Here is a 15,367-nt window from a genome sequence, read left to right as displayed (position 1 = left end):
GTTTTTAGTTTTGAAAGAGTTGGAGACTATTCTACTGATCTAACAGTGTTCTGAATTCATGGAGGAGAGCGCTGATATCCATAGAAGGGGGATGAATAATAGCACCTTTCTCCTGCATAGATTTTCGAAGCTCCTATCTTATGAACAACCGAAATATTATGACAAAAGTAAATTGCTAATAAATTAATAACTTTCAACAGAAATATTTTTATAAAAAATTTCCAAATATTTTGAAATCACCTTGTGTTAAAATTAAGAATAAGACTGTCAAGAACTGAAACATTTCAGAAATCTTCTCGAATATTATTCAGAAACGCCAGATCTGATGTCCATAACCATCATAAAATCTAAAATTTCAAAGACTTGGCGATAAGCTCTATAAAAAACATTTTACCAAAAGTAAAATTTGAAGATAAAGTGACTTTTTAACTATGATTTTTAACTATGATAGAAAAAGAACATGATTGAAGAAAGAAATTTAAATTTTTGGACGAAAATAAATTCAAGTTCATTCGCATATAAAAACACAGTAGCCTTTGCTTTTTTTTGAGATATCAACGCTGCATGATTCGATGGTTGCTTTTTTCATGCTCAGAGGGAAAAAGCCCAGTCCTTAGGGTGGAAGGGGGAAATCTTGAAAAATTGACTGACATTTTGAAAGCAAAACTTTCTAGGTTCTATAATTTACATCTTTATTATAGGTTAGCAAACTGTTAATTATTTAACGTAAAAATCTTGAAATAAAGATAAAATCCGAGCGTTCGGAAACAGTAGACGATAACCATAATTTCAACATTATAAACACATTTCAAGACTATAAAAACATATTTCAAGTTTCAGTAAGATACGCTAAAATACTAAATGTATGAACATCTTAAGACTTGAAATTGAAAAGCTTACGGTCACACCTCGCCAAATCTTTATCCTTTTATGAAATACATTATTAGCGGAAAATTCATCGATCAAAAATAATCGTCGAAAGATTTTGCCGGCTATAAAAATTCGATGGTAAAAAACTTTGCCATCACGACAATTCTTGATTGATTATGACGTAATCTTTTATGCAGAAACACCCCAAAAACACCGGGCGTTTGCCACCAGTTTTCAATTTAATGAAACTGTTGGTGTTTTTCGTGTGTTTTTGTGTATAATATTACGTCAAGGATATCAAGAATAGGCTGAAAACTACAAAAATAATAAGAACAACTGAATCCCAAAACTAGTTGTGTTCTCTTTTAAAATTTTTGTGACCATTTTTGCTCATTTTCTTAAAGAATCGGGTGTTTTCGAGTCCGCAAACCCTTAAAATGTTCTTAACTTGTTCTTAGCATTTTGGCTATCGAAGCCTTATGTTCTTATGTAGTTTGTTGTTATAAAAAACGTGTACATATGAAACACACCAAATTTTAAAAGTATCCTACCTTCAGGTTTCTAGCAAATATTATATGTAACCAGACATATGACACATAACCAGTATATATGAAGTTTGCTGACGATTTCAATGATAAAACCCCCCTCCAGTACTATTTCTTTTGCCTTTAAGACTAAAATTTTCTCAATTCTTTAGAGCCTAATTAACCAGGAATTACACACATCAAATTCAAAATATTTTGATTAAAAATTTTCAAAGGTAGCAATAAAGTCTTTTTTGACAAAAAAAGTAAAACAACGAACTATAAATAGTATGAAAAGATCCTCAAAGACAAAAGTTTACGAGTTTGGGTCCTTGATAAAGGTAAAACGAATGTTATTTTCTCATGAGAAAATTTCTCTGCATTTTCCTTGTAAGGCCCTTCGTACAATAATTTATATCCCAGTTATTTATATACCGGGTGCGCCACAAAAATGTTTCTCCCTTTGAAACTAATTTTCTTAAAATCTAAAAATTTTAAAAGAACCATTTCTATTTCATTGAAAAGAAGAAAGATAAACTTAAATTTTAATGGGTCGTTAAATTCGATTCATTAGATCAAAAGTTATGCTCAATTGAATGAAAAAGTTACTTTCAGAGAGTGCTCGAAATCGTTAAAAATCGACCGCATTGCTTCGTCAAGTCTAGACTACTCGTAGCAAAGAAACCGATCCTGGGTTTACAAACATAAAAAATGTGAATATAAAAGCCGAGCTTTCAGGCTAGTTTAAGGGTTGTAAAACTTTACAATTTCATCAATGAAAGTAAAGAAGGAAGCAAATTTTTGCTTGATTTGATGACCCATCAAAAAGCATTCTCCAAGATCATGCCATGCGAAAGAGACAGTAGAAAAATATTGTGAAACGAAAGTGACACATTTGACCCTTGGATAAAGTAATTGACCTTTTTTTACTTACGAAACATAACGTGACAGTATTTTAAGAATACGTAATTTGATTGATGAAACAATTAGCATGGAATTTCATCACCATTAACCCTCAGACGGCAAAGACGTATATTTACGTCTCGAAAAGGTCATTTTACCGATACACAGTCTTTTGGTCATAACTCCTGACCACTTAAGATTTAGAGAAAAATGATCTGCTATTCTTTGTAGCCGAGAGAAGAAGCTTTCCAACGATACCAAAGTTGATACCTGAATCATTTGTCATGGTCAAGAAATGGCCTTTGAAAGAATAAATTTCCAGAAAAAAATGATAACTTTTTTGGCCTTTTTCAAAAAGTTAGCGGCTTGGAAAGGTTAATGGCTGTTACGTGCCACTGCCATTGTAACGAGTTTAAGGTGAGTCTGGGCCCTAGAACTCTTGTCTAGAAAACCAATGGGCTTTTCCAGAAAAAACCGTGGACCCCCTGTTGAGGAAGTCCATTTCCGTTCCAAGGGGGTAAGGTTTGAAATGCAATGGAATTCTATAGGGTAGACAAAAATCCGTCAAAAATAAGCGGAGTTCCAAGGGGGTAATGATTGAAAATTTGTAAAAATTCGGAATTCCATGGGGGTTTGATCTTAAACTTGCATCGAATTCAAAGGGGTAGGTCACAAAAAGTTGAACCTCCACAACAAGGGGTGCACAGTTTTTTTTTTCTGGAAAAGCCCAATGCCGCTGTTTTCTGATTCGGATGAACAAATAAAAAAACGAAGTTGTGAAAAATGACAAACCTTTTCCTAGTTGTTTTAGGCGTGGAGAATCCTTGACAAAATCTTCATGCTTCGCAGTAATGATGACCTAGAGGAGAGGTTTGTGAGGTGCCAGGGGTATTTCCGAGCTAAAGTTTGAAAGTCCACCCTGTGATGAGAGACTGAGTTTCAAAAATGTTGATTATTTTTTCATGTTTTTTACCACCCTGTGAAAGCCTAATTTCCCAAATTTTTCACACTTTACAAGAACCCAAATTACAAGAATATACCTTGTGAGGGGGTGGATTGTTGATTCTTTGTAATTTTAGAACCCTGTCAGAAACCCAGTCAATTGCTAATTTATCTGGTTTTTGTTCCCCCATGTTAGACTTTTGAGGGTGTAAAGGAGGGACACTTGTGGCTCGCATTAACCTTCTTTTACCAGCAAAATTATGGAGTCAACGAGTGTGTTAAAAGACAAAAACCGCAAAATTTGGTTCTGTTTAATTAGATGCTGCCCTCCAGTGAATAAATTTGTTAAAGTTCTATTACACCGTTCCCATTCAAATTTAAGAATATCCATGATGAAATGGAAAAACATCCTTACAAAACACTTAGAATCAAACGACCTCGCCAATGTTCTCGATTAAGCGTTTGTCCCTTGGTTACTTCATTAGCTTACAGTAAATGCAAGAATTTTTCGAAATATTTAAACTAATAGTTCAAGTGTTCTATTTAAGAATAATTATGGAAGAATTTTTACATAAAAAACAACAACTTCGCGTGATAAAGAAGATTTTAAAATTGAAAGTGATTAACTTCTGATACTCAAAATTACGCAGCAAAGCCGATAAAAGGAGGAGTTTTCTAAGAGGATTTTATCAAATGAACTTGGATAGAACTTGAAAGGAAGCAAAGAAAACAACTTTGGATTCAAGATATAACTACTATGGGTTTCATATTAACATGCGCTCTTCTTATAGGTAAGCATTAATCGATTGACATCAGATGAACAGTATTGTTTTTTATCGGTCCATTTCAAGAATTCTCAGTAACCTTAAAGAAGATTTTGCCACTATTCAAATATTTGAAATTTTCAAACGCTTGTATTTTTGGTCAAAATTCTTCAACTGACAAAATTGGCTAATGTGAAGCACACATTTTCGGAATTGTCCAGGTCCGGTGGAAGCGGGGAGACTGGGGAGAATTTAGCCTCCCCACTTTTTAGCAAATGAGATTTTTTTTTCTCAAATTCCTCTCATTTTGAGCCTTCAGTCTCCCCCACTTCGACGGTTGTTCCGCCGGGCCTGTCATCATGAAAAATAAAAGATTTCTTCAATTTAGTTTGTTTTTATTGACAAAAGGATTTTAGATTAGGTTTGAAAGTTAAGAATTCTTTTTATTTCAGTGGTTATTGGAGCAGCCAAAACATCAGATGGTGATGATTCATTGACGTACAAAAATTGTAAGTTCATTTCAAGTCTATATTACGAAAAAATAAGGGGTCGTTCGACGGTGAAATGGGGTTGGCCCTTTTTTGGTTGCTATTTTGGTGTTTTAAGGAAAGAATAGCCTGTATTTCGGTGATTCTATAAAAGATCATCAGTATTTCGGTGTCTGGGAGCCAACGTACGTCCCTCACTATACGTAAATAAAAGTTAAAACTGTACACCTTTACAGACTTAGTTTCGGTATCAAACTGAAAGAATATTTTCTCAACTCTTCAATAAAATTTTTTGATCGGGTAGAAGAAAGAAAATTTTGGATGGGCGTTAAAAAGTCGGGCGGGGGTGCTTGGTAAATCTCTTAAATATATAGTCACTTCCAAACCTTTTCCCAAATAGGGAGACATTCTTCCACAAGCAGCAATAGACGATATCGGCTTAACGAAATTCTCCCCGAATGATTACCCATGATGCATTGCGCAAAAAAGTTCAGTAAGTCAATATTGTCCGTGAATGCATCATGGGTAATCATTCGGGGAGAATTCGGAAAGCCGATATCGTCTATTGACCAGTTAAATTCATGATGTCCAAAAGGTTATGTAACGGAAACACCCCGGTTTTCGCAAGTTTAGAATTTGTCGTTATTGGCAAAAACCAGGGTGTTACCGTAGAAAGCATTAAGTGATGAATATACACAAAGATGATCTATTTCAGGTCGTGATTCTTTATGTGCAAGACGTGCAGATGGAAATTATGGTATAAAAGATGCACCAAATCATTTCGTCTCATGTGTCAATAAGAAAGCCTATTGTCAACACTGTTGGCCCAGTACTTTGGTTTACAAAGAAGAATGCAACCAATGCACTTACACTTTGAAAGGTTAGACTCAACTCTACTTTAGACGGCCGATTTTCTGCCCTGACTATTCTATTTGTTACAGGACGCAAAAAGTAGGCGGAAAATTGGCAGTTAAAATCTTTGCTTGAAATTTATTTGCACCAATTGGAATTAAAGTTACATAAAAAGGAACAAACACCCAAGGGAATGGGCTCTCAAGTGAAGTGACTTATCATAGGTGCGGCCAATGAAGTAAAAGCCCGAAGGGCTAGAATCGAATCTTCTTGGTAGCATTTGAAGCCAATAAATCCTACCAAAGTTGCGTGGTCTAGCGCGACCCGCCTAGTTTTTGCACAAATGCTAGATTGAAACTAAAATTTACAGTTAGATTTCGAAAATGATATTACTCGAAAACAAAGGTATCGCTAGATTCAATCTGTCGTCAAAAATACGGCGCACATTTTAAGGCTCCACTCTTTCCTCCCTGTGAGAAATAAGGTTAAAGATTCACTTCTAGCCCTTCGGGCTTATACTTCAATGGTGGGATGACAAGGATGCGTTTTCAGGTTTCCTAAAATGCAATGTAAAGGTCGAAATGAGAGAAAGAGCACTCTAAGGGTTTAAAAAGTGAATAAACGAATTTTGGCAAAATATAGGAAAACCTGTTCAAGAAAATACATCGTAAAGGATCAATTTTTCACCAAAAACTGAAATTTAGGTGAAATTTTCTCTGCACTGCCAGGTTCCTATTTTCAAGGCCTAATTTTGGACGTTTTAAATTGAGCCCCCTTCTGAAAACTTTTAAGCCATTAGCTTTTCAATTTAGACATACTGTAAAAAATCTACCTTTGATTTCTTCTCAAAAAGACGAATGCCAAACAACACACGCTATAGTTGCTCCACCTCGACGGGAAGGCGATAAAGAAATCATCTGTCCGGACATATGTGTTAAAAAAGGACCAAAATTCGACGGGAATATCGCGAATCCGAATTACAAAGGACATTACGTGGCTTGTTGGAAAGGCATGACTGTGGGATGTATCGATTGTCCTGGTGATCTCCTGTTCAATGAGAAAGAACAAGCTTGTTTGTATGACGGCAAATTTATGACTGAACCGATGAAGAATTGATTTCTATTTGCTTATTTTTTACTTATTTAGATCTTTTCACTTGTAACATTTTAAGAACAATTAAAACTTTGTGATTTCAAAAACGAATTCGATTATTATTTTTTGGGCTTAATTTGGGAATAGGTGACATTTTTATATTTTGGTATAATTTTTTAGAAATATACTACAGCTACAGACAGGAAACAATTTCTAACTTACTTCTATTTCTTCATATTCGACTTTTTTACTGATCTGCTATGAAATCGAATGTCCTATCAAAATATGACATTTTGGGTCCATGCACTAACCCCTGCTCCATCACCAGATCACCTTTTAACAGCCATATTATTTCAGATACATTTTTTTAACAAATTTAATAATATATCTAAGAAATAAGTACGTAGATTAGCAGCGTAAGAGCATATATAAAAACAATGAGAACAAGACGACTTCAATTCGAAAATTTCGCCTAATATTTTAAATTGCATTGAAAAAACAAGTAGTTGAGGTGGAAGTAACCGTGTGAGCTAAATCAAAATCTACTACTACAAGGAAAAGATTTAGAGTTTTTGGTCATAATTTAAGTACGGGATGTATTAGTTAATACAGCTAAAAGGTATTTACTTTACAGACTCGGCGGAACAACCGTTGGAGTAGGGAGGCTGAAGGCTCAAATTAAATAAAATTTGCTTTTTAGAACATATTTTGAAATTTTGAAATGGCTCCTGATGTAGAAGAGATTTTAAAATTCTGTTTAGAGCGTGTAATGTATGAATTAAATTTAGTGAGTTCGAGTACTTTCGTTTTCTTTTTTTTTTTTCGATATCGCAACCGCCGCCGCCATACCATGCAGGTTGTAATACTTTCGCTAAGGCTAAACTAATAAAGTGGTCAAGGATCGAAAAAAAAAATGGTATTATCACTGTATAAAATACCGCCCAGATGAAAAATGCAATTGAACAATTAATCCGGTTAATGCTGATTTAAGAATTAAGTCTGTCTCAATAATCATGTTGAAAATATATTCAAGAGTGGAATATTACCAAAAAGGAAAAAATCAAAAAATTTGGAAAATGAGAAATGAACAAGCTACATGCTGAATGGACCTACCTGGTGATGAAAGTTGAATAGCAAAGCGAGGAGAAAAATGAAAAAAATCAGTCAGAAAACATAGCGTTTAGCGAAAATGCATAACGCAAAAAATTCATCATTGATTGATGATGGGGGGGGGGAGAGGGAAGGGTTGTAGGGAAAAAATAAATAGAAGGTTCTGGTCGCAAAAATCGGTTTTATTGACAATTGAATCATGCTTGATGGTGAGCATTGTTATCAATAATGTTTTTGTGTGAAAAATATAGAAATATGCAACACATTATCACACATAATTCTACAGAATACGTAAATGGTGTAAATTTAAAATTTCTACAGATATCTGTAGATTTACGGGTAGAATTATTATTCTACAAAATATGTAGATTCATATTTCTACAGACATCTGTAGAATTACGGCAAATTAGTAGATTGCTACACAACAGAGTCTATATTGTATAGAAGGGTATGTAGGGTAGAATTATTATTCTACAAAATATGTAGATTTTATATTTCTACAGACTTCTGTAGAATTACGGCAAATTAGTAGATTGCTACACAACAAAGTCTATATTGTATACACCACAATGAGTAATTTAGCGCTGACAAATAAGGGCGAAGAATGTGGGGTTTAATTGGATAAGTTTTTTGCGGAACGTGCGTTATTATATCGAGTTTGACTATCCAATCAAGTGCGAGATGTTTGTTTTTGTACTTTCACTTTTGCACACTTGCGAAACAAAGATGGCGATTTTTGTCAAGGCGTGATCCTGCTGATTTTTTAAGCTGGAAGAGGCATCATTTGCTTGTAAAATAGTGTTGCTGCTGTTCACACTTATTGTAAATTTTACTCGACTTTCATTCTTGAGGTTTTTTACCACTTCCTCTGGGAGAGGAGAGCTGTCCTACCATCCACTTGCTAATGTGACAATAGTGTGTGGCTGTTTTTTTTGTTGTCAACTGAAATTTTCGATAAATGGTCTGACAGAGGGTTGTTTACCTTGTGGCATCCATACTGCATGGCACATTTTTGTGACAATTGATTGGAGTAATCATTCCTATTACATCAATTGATCTCATTGAAAACTTTTTTTATGGCTTGTGATCAAACCAAATATCTGCAACAGTCAAGTCAGATTTTAAAGCAACATTTGGATTTCGAAATAATTTAACATTTAGACTTTATAATTTTATTGGAAATGTCATGTCATGTCAACTTTACATTCAGTCGAACAATGATTTTTTTTGTCATGTTGTCAATACGCGGTTCAACGTATTTGAGTAAACGATTTTACTACGAAAAAGATCATAATATGCTATCGAATATTGGGTGATTGTGGTCAGTAACATTTGTTGAGGAGGTATGCTGCGAAGAACAGACATGTTATTTTTTAATGGACCTTATCAGAGTTTTTTACTTTTCTAAAAAAGCGATGCATTGTGGGATTGTTTCGAGTGTATTACAAATAATATCTCTTAGGAACTCCTCGAGGGAATTCTACTGTAATACACATCGCTTTTCATAAGAAAGACTTTGTTGTAGTTTGAGATCAAGCAAACGCAAACATTACCAGATTCCCATCAAGATTCAATATTAATATTATGTAGCTACGTACAATATAATGCAACACAAGAAAGGGGGACAAATTGTGAATGTTTTGGTGGTACATGGGATGTTTTGTGTGTGACATGTGATGCTTAGTGACATTAACTTTTACATGTTAAGGCAGCAATCAGAAAATACACTTCCATTTTATTTTTAATCTTTTTAAGTCAGTAGTAGTAGAAAATTTCAAATTCACTGCTGCTGGTGGTCATTATTCAGTTTAAAACACTTTAAATAATTTCCAAATAAAGTAAGCTCTTTCACAGGATTTCCCTCAAAATTCTTGGACATGTATACTGGCAAAATGAAATGCATCCGAAGAAGTTCGTGATCGCTGCGTTATAATATTGGAATGTTTCAAGGGGTTTACATTTTTAGCCACGAAAAGTACCACTTTTCTCCGAAGTGAAAATATAAGACTTTCTCCACGCAGTGAAGATTCACTTTTACTTATTTTCTTGTCAATGGAAATGTTATATTCAAAATTGAAGAAGTCGAACAATTACTTCTTCTTTTGTGTATCTTGCTTCTTTTCCCGAGTGCTCTCCTATTCTCCGTCTGATCTGTTTCTTTGGTGGTGTTGTCAAACAACCATCTTTACTTCTTTTTCTTAATACGAATTATTTCTTGGTCTTCTGACGAGACGATGTTCATTTTGTGATAAGTTTTCTACACGTCTTTGACATTGCCGGAGAATTATATTTCGGCTCCCTCCGCCGCGCGCGAACGTTTTCGACTTTCTGTAGAGAGAAAATGATAGAAATATACTCTACTTCTTAAACAGGATTATCAAACAGATTAATTGCCCACTTATCTTTATTTCAAATTGAAAATAATCCAAAATGACTTGAAGATTACAAAAAAAAACATGATAGCAAGAAAGAAATAACGTGTTTTAGACAGGTTATTCCAAAAATAACTTGAACGAATGAGTATTACATGATCATTGCAGGGCCACTTTAGCATTATTGACGTATAATCATCGCCAAGTCTTTACTTCTTACTTTTCTTTCACTCTTTGGCTTACTGTAAAGTTCGTATGAAAGCATTTCACAAGATTTCGTGACAAGTCAAGGGCTTTTCTTTCCCTCTTTTAATTTCTGCCAATTAAAATCTCTTTATCAACATTTTTCTATAAGAGACTTAATTTGACTGCAATTGAAAATATCGTGATTTCTCCCCAATTATAAATGTGTTAACACAGGGTCCCAAAGGGAATGGTGTTGGTCAGTTCAAACAGTTAATTGTAATTGTTTTTGATGAAAGCGCCGAAATTAATTTTTCAGCCTTTGAAATATCGCCAAAAAAGAGAAATTACGAATCGTTATTTTCTTCCATCAAGTTAAAGCATTCGAGTTTAATTTTAACAAGTTTAATTAATTCAACTGTTTTATGAGCTCTTCATATACACACCATTGCCCCAGGCTTACGAGGGTTAGTTAACGCAAAAACTTAATACTACATGTTTTTTATAAGAACAAACTATATAAGAGCATAAGGCTTAAATGGCCAAAATGTTAAGAACAAGTTGAGAACATTTTAAGGCTTTGGGGACACAAAAATACCCGATTTCTTGGGAAAATGGACATAAATACTCATAAAATGGGGGAAAATAAGAATATGTTAAGAACATTTTTTTGGCTTAAAACTCAAAAAGTTAAGAATATCAAAAGGCTTCAAAATTTTTGGATATTCTTATAAAAAAACGTGTATTCATGAAATATCAGAGCGATTTCTTTTTTATACATTCCTGATTCGTTCTGTATGTAAATCTCGTCACACTTACTGACTATGAAAATTATTTACGGCTGATTTGCGAAATTCCCAATAATTTTATGCTATCTATAATGTAAAATACAGACTTAATTGCAGCCTGCTAGCCATAAGCGCAGCGTCGCAATCGCTGAGAGGCCCAAAACAGTGAATCGCTATAAATTCAAAATACTCAAACGAAACAAAGGTAGCTGCCAAAGCATTATACTATTTTCATTTTATGAAAATCTCAGTTAAATTGTTCTTCATTCCTTCTACAAAACGCCTTTGCACTTGATTCAAATATGTAGGGAGTAAAATTTGCCGTGTATTACATTTTTCAACTATAATGAAGTAAATCGAGATTTAGAGAATTAAATAAAATATCTTTGTAGGCATAATGGCTAGCCATTGTTGCTAGACATTCGAAAAAAAAAACTTTGAACATTTTGAAAATAATCTCAAAATGGAATGAAATGAAAGTCATATATTATGTATTTAACTTTCTATTTTTTACTCCTGGAAAAGACGCTGTGAGCATAGAACGGAAAGCCCAGAAGTGGGTGAACGATAAGGGAAACCAGTGTATAAGTTTTTGGCGTTTGTTATTTAGCTAACCACTCCTATACAAATAATTTTGGGGATAAAATATTTCCCATATTTGACAATAATTATAGTGTATAAGATGGCCGCCTGCAACCATGTCCGCAAGCCTTGAAGGGAGGGATGGAGGGAAAAATTTTTCTCTGTCTTCACTGTAAGATGAGCTTCGTTGCGAAAGAAGGATCGTGCTCTAAGTCATAGCTCTAAACCACCTCTCGATTTACGAAGGGGCAATGCGATGGCGCGTACTCGGCGGGGACGGCCTGCGCAGCCACTCTAGCTAGATTGTTGGGCGTGCCGTGAACAAATAATTAAACTAAACTTAACCTCTTAAATTACCTTTAACTTTCTATTTTACTCCTGGAAAAGACGCTGTGAGCAGAACGGAAAGCCCAGAAGTGGGTGAACGATAAGGGAAACCAGTGTATAAGTTTTTGGCGTTTGTTATTTGGCTAACCACTCCTATACAAATCCCCAACATTCAATTTTAAGGCACCATCTTCACTAATTACGTGGGCGGTTTCGTCCCGTGATTCAAAACAAGGAAGTAGTTTATACAAAGGAACATATTTCCCCTGGAGAAGCTTCTTTTTCACAGCGGGTGCCACACTATAGACTAAAGAAAGTGTAGTCTTACCACGTCCCCCATCATGCTTCTTTCTTTTCTTGCGTTTTCTTTTCACCTCGGCCTCTTCCGACGACGACGACTCGATTTCTCCCCTTTCACTTTCCACGCTACTATTACTGAGCATGATTTAAAAAACTTTTTAATTAGTAATTAAATATTGAATTAAAACGTTACAATATATAAATTGCTTAAAATACGTAGAGCTAGGAAATTCAAAGTTAAATAAAAAAATAATTGAAATCACGACACAAACAAAACTGAAAACTGAATCGAAAACTGTCGAACTAGCACAACCTAGCGGGTCATGCCAAACTCAAAAGCATAAACAAAAGCAATGGTAAATACGGTGAAAAAATTAAGTACTAAAATCTATGAAAAGCTAACATTTCAAAATATTGTTATTCAATAAGTCAATCTCATCAAACCTAAGGTTTGGTTTAAGTGTTCGTGTGCCTCGAATACATGTTACAACTGATCTCGTTAAAGCAAACGAATTTTTGTCTGATCCAATTTTTGGTTGACGCGTGAATCTGTCTTATCAGCTAGTAGATAGCTAGCGCTCCAAAGAAGTGCTCAGCCTCTACACCCATTCCACATTCATGGAAAATATCAACGGAGTGAATGATACATGATCACTTTGTAATTCGTTCGTTGTTTATCTTTTTTCCGTTTTTGGACGCAAAGCGCTTTTAGACTTGGCTGTGATCCAGGCATAGGCGTTGAATACTTTACATCAAAATGTCGTTGTCCACGAACCCAAAGCTCCAGCACTGATGTCAGCTCTCCGTTGTCAGTCGTATCGCCCTTTGTTAAACGTTCGCAGGATCTGTCAACTTGGTTCGATAGCGACATCATGTGTACTTGATCCAACATTTGGCAATGTCTCCTCAAAGTGTTGTGCCGTTGGTAGATGAACCCTCCTTTAGGCAGGAAAGTGCATGCTCGACAGAGAACGACTGCCACATGCACATGTCGATGGTGGGCTTCATGTTCCATCTGTATCGGACGCAATTCGCGAAGAACTCTCTTTTTGATAGGTTGAAATTTTCAGATTTCAGGGGTACAGTGGTCAACCAATTGGATGCACCTTTTGCTTGAGCAAGATCGTTCGCTTCAGCTCTTGACGTGTCATTCTTGAGGAGATTTTCGAGGCTGCTTGTTATTCTTCTTTCGTTTCTCTTGAGCGGACTTGCTGCCCTGTGCAATTCGACATGTTTATGATTGTCTGGGAACTCATTGTAAGTTCTCTGGAGTTTGGAATTCTCCTTGCCAGGATGATAAGCTGGGTATGCCACCTACCATAGCCGGTGTGACGAGTATCTTTCTTCGGTGCTGCAGTGATGGTTTCGTAAGTGAAGGATGAATATTTGTCAATAACTTCATCGAGGGGCTTCAGATATTCCTCAATTCCGGGCATCACACGTAGGTAGTAGGTGAACTTGCTAACATACCCACCAACGAATGCACAGTAGGCGAGGTGTAGTTCTGATCTTGCGATATCACTCAGGTTTGGAGCTCAGCTTGCCATTTTATCATTTCTTTACATATTCCTGTTGGCACCCTCTTGCCAATGAAACCACAGAGATATGTCCACAACCGTGATGTTGATCCTGTGTCTTTGAATAGCCTTTGCTTCTTCAAGCTTCTCCTCCTTCACTATCAAATAGATTGGAAGTTTTAGGTTTGTAACCAGGGAGGTCCTAAGTCATTGACGTCATCCCACCACTTCTTCAGGGCTTGAAGCTTCCCAGTACCAGCGAGGTCGTCAGCATATGCAGCATTTTTAACTCCTTGTGTCAGCAAATCTTCTTGGAGGATCTCAAGCAGTTGCATTAAACCAATTGCATATGCTGGCATTGCTGTAGGGTCGCCTTGTGTGGTACCTTCTTGCGATGCAATCTCCTTTCCTCCCATTAGGAAAAGTCTTGATGGGCGGTGGTAGCAGTTGTGAATATATTGAGCCATAGCTGGACACAATATTTTGATGTTGTGGAGCAGTGATCTTCTGTTAATGCTGTTGAAAGCATTCGCTACATCCACTAGTATCACTCCGTCTGTCTCATCTTCTTGGAATAGTTGGTTGATTGCGTGAATGCCGCTTCACAGCCAGCCTTGTCCAGAGCACACTTGAACCTACCAGTTGCTTAAGGATATCGGCTTGATGGTGTTGATCAGACTTTGCGAAGATAGTCTCATCACTTCTCCATTCCAATTGGTCGTACCCCGGTTTTGTCTAAGGTATCATCTACAGCAAGTATAGCTTCAATTGATCGTCTTTTAACATCAACTTCTTGTCGGCATAAGATTTTCAGCATGCATGCCATTGCTTCCCTCAAATCAGAGCTGTATTTGCCATAGTTCTTAGAGGCAAGGATACGTCTCCATTGGTCAGCATCTTGTCCTGATGGTCCAGCAGCACCCTTCGTTTTAATGGCTGCCTCTCGAATCATTGTCCCATCAATGGACTCAAAGATGATTGGGTCAACTGGACTATCTTTCTTCGAGATGATACGATCGTCGGTGTGTCGTTTGCATTTGGTTTGAAGCGATTTAAGAGTGTTATTACATCCCCATTGGTTGCAGGACACCACTTGAAGCTGTATCTTCAAGAGTTCTTGCCGGGAGATGTTGCCCTTTAACATGTGCTTCGTGAAGAGTGTGATTGGCTTGTTTTGTCTTTAGTCTTTAAAGGTCAAACTCGGGGAAGACGTTTCTGTTTTCTCTTGTTTCCCTCAACAATTTATCAAAGTCTCCTTCTTTCCAGATGTTCAATCTCTAGCTAGCGTTCTGTGTTCTCTAGCTTTGGATCGGCGTGAGTTTTGAGGGTATTGATGGCATACACATCAGTAGTTTCATTGATGATGCTGAGAAACCATCAGATTGATTGTTCCAGAAGTTGATTAGTCTCGTAATTTCTTCTATGTAGTTCTTCCTGCTTTTCCAATGGTGCAAGGAATAATTTTTACGAAAGTACACGATTTCTTCGTACATCGAATCAGCAATTTGACAGAGATCTTGCTTTGACAGCTTGCCCCAGACAGAACTCCCTCTTGTTCGCTGGAGTATGTGACGTCAGGTCGTTCACATTAATTGACCGTACTTATGCGGGGCACCAATGCAGGAGATTCTTCTCGATTTTTTCGTGCGTGGGCATTTTCATATTTGTTCGCAGTTTTGTAGAAAAGCTTGAGCAATATTGACATTGAAACCCTTTTCTTGTGCAGATTGCGAATCAGGAATAGCGATCTTCA

At 36.1% G+C, this 15,367-nt stretch overlaps 1 protein-coding gene across 1 annotated transcript; it reads left to right on the top strand.

Annotated features, from left to right (window-relative positions):
- The first annotated feature begins 3,918 nt into the window (after positions 1–3,918).
- LOC136798764 (uncharacterized) lies at positions 3,919–6,656 on the top strand. The gene is made up of 4 exons (XM_067055434.1): positions 3,919–4,030; positions 4,456–4,512; positions 5,207–5,371; positions 6,197–6,656. The coding sequence occupies exons 1-4, from the start codon at positions 3,997–3,999 to the stop codon at positions 6,457–6,459; spliced, it is 519 nt and encodes a 172-aa protein (XP_066911535.1). The 5' UTR covers positions 3,919–3,996; the 3' UTR covers positions 6,460–6,656.
- Positions 6,657–15,367: the final 8,711 nt, after the last annotated feature.

The sequence above is a fragment of the Clytia hemisphaerica genome, unplaced genomic scaffold (genome assembly GCF_902728285.1).
Source record: "Clytia hemisphaerica strain Z4C2 unplaced genomic scaffold, Clytia hemisphaerica genome assembly, whole genome shotgun sequence".
In the NCBI taxonomy this organism is placed as follows: Eukaryota; Metazoa; Cnidaria; class Hydrozoa; order Leptothecata; family Clytiidae; genus Clytia; species Clytia hemisphaerica.
Note: the sequence above shows the minus strand (reverse complement) of the source record. Positions and strands in the feature narration are given on the sequence as shown.